This window comes from Papaver somniferum, chromosome 3, assembly GCF_003573695.1.
Source record: "Papaver somniferum cultivar HN1 chromosome 3, ASM357369v1, whole genome shotgun sequence".
NCBI lineage: Eukaryota > Viridiplantae > Streptophyta > Magnoliopsida > Ranunculales > Papaveraceae > Papaver > Papaver somniferum.
Window position 1 is genome coordinate 90,583,741 of NC_039360.1, and position 10,790 is coordinate 90,594,530.

General features: G+C 37.4%; 1 protein-coding gene and 1 pseudogene across 1 annotated transcript; both read left to right on the plus strand.

The window, feature by feature from the left end:
- Nucleotides 1–491: 491 nt before the first annotated feature.
- LOC113356792 lies at nucleotides 492–5,039 on the plus strand (annotated as a pseudogene).
- A 2,420-nt stretch (nucleotides 5,040–7,459) lies between these two features.
- On the plus strand, nucleotides 7,460–10,488 carry LOC113359728. The gene is made up of 8 exons (XM_026603316.1): nucleotides 7,460–7,719; nucleotides 8,648–8,727; nucleotides 9,173–9,207; nucleotides 9,330–9,412; nucleotides 9,523–9,578; nucleotides 9,923–10,053; nucleotides 10,164–10,254; nucleotides 10,366–10,488. The coding sequence occupies exons 4-8, from the start codon at nucleotides 9,370–9,372 to the stop codon at nucleotides 10,486–10,488; spliced, it is 444 nt and encodes a 147-aa protein (XP_026459101.1). The 5' UTR covers nucleotides 7,460–7,719; nucleotides 8,648–8,727; nucleotides 9,173–9,207; nucleotides 9,330–9,369.
- Nucleotides 10,489–10,790: the final 302 nt, after the last annotated feature.

Below are 10,790 nucleotides of genomic sequence, written 5' to 3' on the forward strand. Positions count from 1 at the left end.
AGCTGCAACAATTTTACAACCGGCTTTTGCTAAATCTAGAAAAAACTAATGACCTATACCAGATGATGCACCAGTGACCATCACTACTTTTCCTTTCAAATCTCTCCAAGGTTTCTCCTAAATGATTCTCCTTATTCTCTTCATCACTCCCCGTTAAATCGAATCCGAGATGAAATTTTGGTAGAATCTTATGTTGTCGTCTTTAACCGGAGTAGATGGAGAGCTCTTTCGAGTTTCGACAAATGAAAACGAAACCGACTATGAAGAAGGATGTTGATGGGTATTTTTGTCACAAAAAGAATGCATTTTGGACTAAATCGTTTCCTCAAAGACCAACTCGTTTTGAATTTTGTAAATTTGGACCTCCTAGTATTAGGCTTAAGAGGAGAGGACTAGAGTGTCCAAAGACCAACAACTTTGGAATTAATCGTTAAGTCCTACAATAAGAAAAGGATAAAGGCCCACTGCGTGTTAAGGGTTTTGGACAAATTTCCACTAAAACAGATATACGCACATCAATCCCAGACAATCTTAAAATCAGAACTAAAAATCCTAATTTTCTCAATTTCTCCATTAAAATTCTTCTCAGTAACTGGATGCACAAACTAGCATCATAATCTTCTTCACTTCGTGCTCTTTAAACCCCATCCTTTAATTTCTTCTTAATCATCACCAAAATCAAAATCAATTCACAGGAACCCTAATTCCTCAATCAAATCCATGTTCTTATATCTCAGTATCTACTCAATTCCTAACTAATTTCAACCACGACAATCTAATTCTGTCATAATGATTTCAGCTCGGCTTCAACTCAGAAAAACCCTAATTCTGATTCTTCTCTGATTAATCACTTCTTCCTCCTGCGACTAATCGGCTTCAATACCAAAGATGGAAATCCCTGATGACGAGGTAGTAATACTCATTAGATGATAACGTTTTTATACCACCCTAACGTAACCTAATATGTATTCTGCAGACAGATGTTTCTCGCCGATCCGAACTTATTTTTCCTTTTCCGGGTGATGATACAGTCGTCCTTACGAAGAGACAAAGACTAAATCATTTTATGGTGAATTATGGGCTTCTTGTTCAAATGGCCACCGAAATGGGACAAGTAGTCGAAGATTTCAAAAACAGTAAGCCTGATTTCGACTTTGCAGGATGGTATACAAAATTGGAACTGCTTCGTAAGCCTCTCTGTGATCTCTTTGATACTCTCCCAAAGGATCAAAAAGAGTTCTATCTTTATATACAAGGCTTAAGGAAAAACTTCCTTGGATTTGACAGTGAGATGCATAATAAAAAAGTAATTGAGCCGGATGTTGAGACTGAACATGGTGAGGACGAAGATCCCAGTGAGAGGCAGGAAATGGAGCCGGTTATTGAGAGGGAACATAGTGTTTCAAATTCTGGGTTGATTGTTGAGGAGAAAGATCAGGGTGAGAGGAGCAAGGAAACTGGGCCTCATATTGAGAGTGAAGTTGGTGTTTCAAATTCTAAGTGCACCTATGACAGTGATGAGGCTGATAGATATCTTGAAGATCATTATTCACGTTTAAATAGTGCTGATGTTGTCGTTTCTTCCACCGACCTTTCTGATAACGACGTTCAAATTAGGGATGAAGTAAACACTCCTAGGAGGTGGGAATTCCGGAAATGCCGTTACAGGCCCGGTTTTTATAGTAAGAAAACCTCTAGCACGAAGAGAGGAAGAAGTCGTGGTCGCGGGACACCAACCACGACCTCAAGAGGAGAAAATGGAAGGGGCCGTGTAATGGAAAACACTGAAACAAACATTGGAAAGAAGGCTAATAAGTAGAGAGAGGATCTGAAGAGGAGACAGGATGATTGGGACAGGCAAGAGGAGAGGGAAAAGGAAAAGGAAAAGAGGTCTGAGCTTTTGAAACAGAAGATTAGTCAGAAGCAAAAAGCGAAGCTTAGAGATATGAAAAGGATAGTAAGACAGTGACGGATGATAAGGAAAGAAATCGGGAGTTAATGAAAATGAGGAAGGAAAAAGCTATGTCTGAGGAGCAGCAAGAAGATAACATAGCAAGTAAAAAGGACGATATATATGTAACGAATGATGAGGGGACTAGCTCTTTTATGTACCATGCCGATAGTGAGGTGGAAGCTAGCAGCACTCCTGAGCCTGTTAGGGAGAATGTGGAGACTGAAAGCACTCAACCTGACAAGAAGCTGAAGATTGGAATAAATGGTAACTGCATCCACTACTTTTGCTTTTGTCAACCTAATTGTTAATTGTCGTAGATCAGATTGAAGAACGGAAACCTTTACTCTAATCTTTTATCTCGTCTAAGGAGATTAACATGGATAATATCTTCAATCTTTATTACTAGATCCACCCCGACTCTTAGTGAAACTAGTCAACTGTTTAGAACCTTACTATAGGGGTGCCTTTGCAATTAGTTCTTTTGGAAATGATGCTTTTGATTTCGCTGCTTAGAAGGTTTAGATGTATGCTGGTTTTTTGGACTCTATCTCAACCTTCTATCCAGTAAAAGCAAATGATCTGCTGGAGTATTTTCATCTGTCTGTCTTCTCTCTCTTTTATGCTAAGATCATGTTCAAAAGTTAAAGTAATGGACTTCTATATATTGATGATTTCTTGATTCTGAGGGATATGATCATGCTTAGTTCATTTTGCAAATCCACGTCATGTAAGGGAAAAATAACAACTGTGACGAGTTCAATTTGGATTTCACTTTTCTACTTTATTGTATATCAATTGAATTCGGGAACTAGGCAACAAATTAGTCTCTGAAATGCTTACTCAATACTGTTTATAGTGCTGTACGTTGACGATAATACCTGCCTTACTACGTGGCTAAGGCATTCAAATGCTGCAGGTAACATTTTTGCTTGTGCAATGTAGGATTCGGCAAAGTGGGCATTTTATATGCTAAGGCCATTCTGAAAAGGAGTGATATGGACATTGTAGCCATGAATGATCCATATTGTAACACTGGTAACATAGAGAAACTCCTACCTGGAAGGAAAAAGATTCGTGTTTTTGGTTTCCGGTATGTATTTAAGCTTTTCGTTCAATGTTAATTACTAATAGTGTAGTGTAAATTATTAATTTCTTTTTATGTTTATATTAGGAAACCAGATGAGATCCCGTGGGGAACTGTTAAGGTTGATGTTGTTATCGAATCAACTGGCATTTTTACTGATGCTAGTTGGAAAGGCTCAGCTGGTAAAATAAATGTAATACTGTATGTTGGCCGAACTCTAGTTGGAAAGGCTCAGCTGGTAAAATAAATGTAATACTGTTCGGCCCAAAGTTTGCACAACAGTTTATGGTAGTCCTTCAGGTAGTGATATTTGATCCCTTATACTGGCATAAATACTGGCATCATGAAGAAGCCAACAAGTTGGATTATGAATCTACCGATTTTCTCGATGAAGAAATCTGTGAACCAGAAATGTTCCGAACATGGCAATGATGAACATGGCTTTTGAGATATCAAAAACTTCTTTTATTAAACCGACGGCAAGGAATATATCTTTTTGGGTTAAGTTTTGGCTGTAAAATGCGATATCTACTAGAAACCAAGTTGTTGTTGTGCCCAAAAGATGTAAACCATGTGGACTGACAATAAGGGATAAATGTTAACTGATTTAAACTGCTCTTAACTTCTCGTCATCTGCTTGAATATCGATATCAAGAACGCGTCCCATATCAGCTGCTGCTTGTTTATCATTTCCTTGAATAACCGCAGTGTAACGACCAGTTTCAGGCATTTACCGGTAGAATTATTGAGATAGACCAGATGACGGAAACACCATGGACGCGTCATCGCAGAGCACAGTCAGAAACTCTGTTCAGATTTCCATATGATATACTCTTTGATGCCGATGTTGATTTTAACATAAATGGTTTGGATATACCTTCTGTGTCTGAAGAAAATGATGGGGATGGTGGAGAAGAAAAAGAATCTAATGGAGGTTTTGATGGTAGTGAGAAATTTATGGGAAGCAAACTGGCGGGAACTACTAGTCATTTTAGGAGTTTATCAGTTGGAGCTGATTTTTTTGAGGGGTTAGGGTTTCAACCATCTCATGGTGTTGAGAAATTTGGGGGGAATGGTGGAATTCAAGAGAGAAGGATGCATTATATACGTAGTAATTCAATGCATGGGTTTTCTTCGTCTTATGAAGCTGATTCTTCTATGGATTATGCTAAGAAAGCCATGGGACCTGATAGATTGGCTGAATTGCTTTGATGGACCCTAAAAGAGCTAAAAGGTATCATTTTTACTCTCTCCATTTCACTACTGGAATTCAATTCTTAGTGGCTCCCTGAAAACAATGGGTCTCTGGGTTCACTAAATTTGAAGGGCAAACAAAGAGAATTTTGTATTTCGTTGGCAGGTTTTTTTTTTTTTTTTTGAGCTGTTTTGAGGTTTTACTAAGAAAAGTAGATAATTGTTCCTTCCTAGATGAAATCTGAATGTTTGATGCTTTTATGAAATTGAGCCTCTAAGGTCTAAATGCTCTAGTTTTCTTTTGATATTAGAAAAAATTGAGTAACTTGTTTCTAGACAAACTGAATTATTTGATTGAATTGTCTGCGGATTTCTTGTTTGATATTTTTATTATCTTCATTTCTGACTTCTATTGTTTCGCCACGTAGAATTCTTGCAAATAGACACTCCGCAGCAAGGAAGATCCGTTACACCAGCGAATTGGAAAGGAAGGTGCAAAACACTTCAAACGGAGGCAACCACGCTATCGGCACAAGTCACGATGCTACACGTACATATTCTACAACGAGACATTTCACTTGTCTGATGTCTGTTTATGTAGTTATCAGTGGTAACTATGTTGGTACAAATTCTTCTGTTTTGCGTGTTTGATTTGTCTCAGTGGTAACTATGTTGGTGTGCTTGTTTACTTTCAACTGCAGTTATCAGTGGTTTATTTTTTAGCATCAAATTTGAGTCATTATCTAAACTCTAAAGGTTCTAAGCTTTTGCCAAATTGTTTTTGAAAAAGAAACTCTAAGTACCTCACTTCTGGTGCAGTCTAAATTGCTGATCTTATAAGTTGACTTACTGGAGCCTATTTTTCCCTAGCATTGCACTGGTACCAATGGTCCTAAGCTCATATCGGATACCCTCATTTGCCTAAGATGATGATTAGCCAATGTTGCATACATATTACAATTTGCCTTACCCGATTCACCTTAATTTTTGGGAACTCGGAAGCCACTTGATAAACCAATTACTGTTTGAGACCCTCTTAACTCTAACTCGTCCGCCAAAACACCTTACTGTGAGGTGTATGTAAAATCCTATGTGGAGATTATTAAGTAATATGTTTGTCTATAATATGCCACAGTTTTCCTTTATCACAAAATACAAAATCTACAAAAATATATAGTAGCCATATGATACCAAATAACAACAGTGAAAGGATGGTGTTTTTAGCAACTTTGATTTTCTTGAAATCAGTTGAAACGTCAGTTGTACTTTTAGCTTTTAGGTATCACAAAACAGACGACCCCCAAAAAATTTAAGCTCGGTTGACTTAGAGATGAGAAATCTGAATATAAACCAACATGGTTGCTGTATAGATGTGGATGAAGAGATAAGACTGGCGTTAGAAATGATTAAATTACAGTACAATCAAGCTATGGAGGAAATCTCAAGGAAAAGGGATGAAGCTATCATGACAGTAAAAAACAGGTTTCACAAAAAAATATGGTTTCAGGTTACTAATCTTAAGTTTCTTAGTTTTCAACTTCTTTTTACTCCCTTGCAATTTGTAGAAATCTCTGTTCTCTTATGAGAGAGACTGAGAGAACACATTTTCGCATTTCTTCTCATGTCTACAAATCCATCTTAAAGAGTGAAAGTAGCAGAAGTTGTTATTTCTTCCCTCTTGTTTCCTCATATTTTAAGATAGCAAGGATCATTTATTAGTTTTAAAGGGGATCGATCAGAAGGTGTACTTTTTTCTTTTTTACAAGTCATTCTTAAACGAAGTTTCTGTAAAAATGAATACTCCGTTAGTATACACCAAAACCCATCTTGTCGAGTTATTTAAGCTTGATATTTGCTTTTATAGAAACCATTACACAAAAACGCCCCAACAAGGTGTTCAACTTATGGAAACTCATGTAATAGTTTTTAGGGAGTGAGAAGGGAAACAGGGGAACTCATATATATTGTCTACCCTAGTTGGCTAGTTTTGTGAAGAAGCGCTTGTCTACCGCTGTTTCAGGTTAGGGTTTTTATTTTCTCTGTTTAGTAATTATTGTATGTTCAAGATCATGATATTTAGTTTTTCTCGTTTTGTATGATTCAGTATGAAGACCATGCTTAGTAATTCTCTGATTGTGATGAAACTCTCCCTGTCTTGGTTTCTGACAAATCAATGTATTGGATTCTGTAGGTACAATGGATAATTTATCTGTAGGAAAAATGGATAATATGCCACTGTTGGAACCAGATTCTAAACCAGCAATCACTCCACAGGGGCCTTATGATGTTCCAGCAACGTTTATTTGTTCCATTAGACTATCTGCCAGACAATTGTATGAACTGTTAATGGAAGAAAAAAAAAAATTCACGAATTGAATTTACTGAATGTTCGCTTCTCAAGTAAATATCTCATCTCGCAGGGTACAATTTTCTTTTTCTTTTCTTTACTTTTATAAAAAAAAGTTGGGGTACTTTTCTGGTTTCCTTTAAAGTTGTCGTGCCTTTTTTTGCTGTCGGTCACAAAACCTTTCTGTATTGCCAGTCGGGGATGATACCAGGCAAGGAAATTCACCGGATTGTTCTTTCTTATATAGCAGAGGATGACGTGTTGATGCTTGAGTAAGTTATTTCTTGTCTCATTCCTTTTGTTCGGCAATTAATTACCTGTTAGAGATGCTTGCCAGTTTTCGGTTTGCGACCTGGCTAGAGGTGGGACAAATGCGGCACTAGATGTGCCTCTTCTCCATGGGAGTTCTAGTGGGGTGCACATTTTGTGAAGCCCTGGATGTGTCTTTTGTCCCACCTTTAGTGTTCTCGATTTGCTTATTCACCTAAACAGCTTCATGTAATCTGACTTGCTAGTTTGCTTATCCACGTAAACAGCTTCATGTATTCTGACTTGCTAGTTTGTTTATCCATGTAAACAGGGATGGCGAAACCGATGTGTGCATTGATACTGTCCCTTGTACCTGGCGTCCATCGACACAGTCCCTAGTACCAAAAAGCAAAGGAAAAGCGTCCGTCGACACAGTCCCTCGTACCAAATAAGTAAAGCCGCCCGTCGACATAGTCCCTTGTACCAAAAAAAGAAATAAATAAGCTAGTCCCTTGCACCAGAGAAGGAAAGGCGTCCACCGATACAGTCCCTTGTAAAGAAGGAAGGGCGTCCATCGATGCAATCCCTTGTACCAAAGAAGGAAATAAGCTAATAAACGGCTAATATTCGATGAGGAGAGGGATCGAGAAAAGGTGTAATTTATAAATTTTTCTTTTAGGTAAACCATTACGTAAAAACGTCTCAACCAGGTGCTCAAATGAAGCTTTAATGGCGATGAACAACATGCCTCAATGTGTGTAATCTACTAAATGCCCAAAGTGTGATGATCGATAGCCGACACCACCTGTTGCCCCAAAAATCTCTCGGTTCTGATGGTGGGGTTGGCTCGGGCTGCGACACGAGCCCAAGGGAGTTTCAAAGAATTTGTCGGTATGTCTTCGCATGCCATTTTAATCACCAATGCTTAATCAAATGCTATCCATATCTTCTTCATTTTTCTCCATGTTCCCCATTAGCTAGAGCTGTCTTTTTTTGGCTTACTTACCAACATGCCCAACTAATAGAACTAGTTACATACCAACTTGCCTCATGCATAAGCACGTTTCGAATTTTTACTCATTAGACTTGGAGCACCTTATCGTCTATGCACATCATTCACGTTAACATTCGATGAGTTAAGCACGAGTGTGGCGTGCAGTCATTTCAGCTTATCATAATTAGAAATAAATGCTTGTAAATTGGTTGTGATTCTTGTAAATGACTCCAAACATAACGAAAGTAGCTCATTGAAATGTAGACTCTGTGTTTTCAAATCAATTGTTCAAACCATATGGTCTTAACCTGCTCCAGAGATTAATCAGGTGCTCTAACAGCAATGCAGTATAGAGCTACGAGGTTTCGCTTTCATTCAGTTCAGTACCATATCATCCATTAATTTCAACTACTGTGGATAGCAATGTAGTATAGAGCGAGCAGGTTCTAAAAAATTACTAAGTAATGATTGCATAAACTATAACTAGGGTGCACAATCTGGTGCACATGTGAAAAAATGACTCCATAAGCTTATTCTTGCGTAAGTAACTAGGGTGTACAAATTGAAAAAGATTGACTTGATGCTTATGATGCGTAGATGCCTAGGTGTACAAACTGGTGCACGTGTAGAAAAACGACTCTATAAGCTTATGCTTGTGTTTCCGGTTTGTGCACATTTTCCTTTTGAATTGTTAATGTGCACATAGTTGTACACATATTGATTCTTAATGCGTACATAATTATACACATGTTGATTCACAAAAGACTTCATGTTCTTATATGTTTTTGTGTTCTTTTGCTTATGTTAAGTTTTTCCTCCTATTAGGTTATAAACACATGGGGTGTTCAAAACAGAATTGACTTTCTCTCCCTATCATATACCCGGAATGCAGATATGTTCGCCAAGTAAGAACTTAAACTACAATTGATTTTTCTTGTCAGTGATGCCTATAAATGGTTCACCTGTCTCTAATTTTGGTTTACGTTTGAAGGTTGAACCTATTTCGAACACAATTTGATTGTAAGTATCTAGTGTGTTCATCTTCTTTTACTGTAGGCTCGTGAGTTCCACAAATCAGGCAGTTCATTATTTAGGTGTACATAGCTGTACACATGTTGATTGTTTAGGTGTTCATAGTTGTACACATGTTATTCATTTTGAAGTCTAAGAAATTAGGGAAAGCATTAATGTGTACATAGTTGTACACACAGGTTATGTTATTTAGGTGTATATAGTTGTCCACATATTGATTATTTAGGTGTAAGTAGTTGTGCACTTGCAGAGCAGAACTATATTTTAACCAAAAATTAGGGAAAGCACTAATATGAACAAGTGTTGAATTTTTTGTAGGTGTAACTTTTGGTTGGTTACATTTCCAAGGATGGGTGTGTATGCTTTCGTGTTTATACTGTCATATTTGTGGGTCCTTTCTAATCTAACAGTTTGTGGATTTTTAAGCTATGTTTTGTTCCTGTGAATGAGCGTTTTGATTTTTCCATCTGTGCAGAGATATAAGCCAAAGGATCTGTGTTGCCGGTGGTGATCCTATGCTGGTAGAGTCTCCATCTGAGCCCAAGTGGTCCTCTAAAGGTACTTACTGTTTTACCTTTAATACTTACTGAAGGCTTTAAACAAAAAGCAATATATGGGATTTTAGTGTTCCAAATTCATTGGATGTTTATATTATGTCCTGTATGTAGGGGAACTATTTTTCATTACAAATAGGAAAAATCGATTCTGGAACCTTTACAATTGGGTATGTACAGTACTCACTCTAACATTATATTTGGGTAACATATTTCATGAATTGGAATTTTAATTCCAGTCAAGTCTAATGTGAAGCTGTCAATCGGGTTTCACTGCAAGTTGGCCAACCTGGATGCAGTATGTATTTAGTATTTGCTTTGGCTCAATTGCCTTCGGTATTGTTCATGTCAGCTGATAGGACTCCACCATGCCTCCAGACACTCTGGTCTATATTTACAGGATCTGGAAAAGATGTTTATCATATAGGAATAACGGAGTTATTTTCATGTAATAAATAATATCAAATAAGTTCGCATATTTTCATCGCTCTGTTGTCTTGTTTCCCTGATGCAGATTGAGCACAGAAGCGAGGTGGTATCAGTTTATTCCATTATTGCTGAGTTTACAAAACTGTATTTCGATGATTGCTCCTTTGATTTCATCCCGACCAATGGCAACAACAACTTAATTGCTTGCAGCTACAGGTCTCTCCGTTACAGTTATCAGTACTGTGTTCGTTTTTGGACTATTTGTTGTAACTTCAACGTTTTTGTTCTTTTAATGGTGGATCTTTTGTTTGAAATTTGACATGCAGACAGTTCGGTAAATCATACCTTGAAATTCTGGATGTTGCACAAAATTCTCCAACTTTCCTCGATGATACTTTCACAGATATAAGTAACATTGTAGGTCAATATCATTTTCATTTCTATGCAATTACATATCCTCAAGTAACGGTTTGAGATATCTTGTCTTGTGTATATATTTACACGAATGTAACTATATCCATTCTCCAGCTTAGGTTTCGGGGAGTGACTGTATATACGTTCAAGGAGCACCGTCTGTTCATCCCTATCAGTAGCAAAGGTATAACTTTGTCATTCTTCTTTAATATTAAACCTGCTTTTTTATACAAGTGAGTGAAGTTTCTATGCCTGAGCTGGTCACTTTGGGATCAAAGTAAATCAAAAACAGTTGGTTTCTCGATTATGTGGTCTTCTTCTCCGAACAGTACAAAATATGAATTGCATTTTAGCATGTTTGTTAGTGGTGTTAGGTGGACGATTCAAGTTGTATAAGTTGTATGTGGTGTACAAACTGGTGCACCTCGACTTGTCTTTGAATTTTCTGTATTTTTGTAGATGTGTACATGTTTGTACACCAATGTAAAATAGAGATTTTTAAAGATGAAAACTATATAGTCACAGGGGTCCTCTTTTTG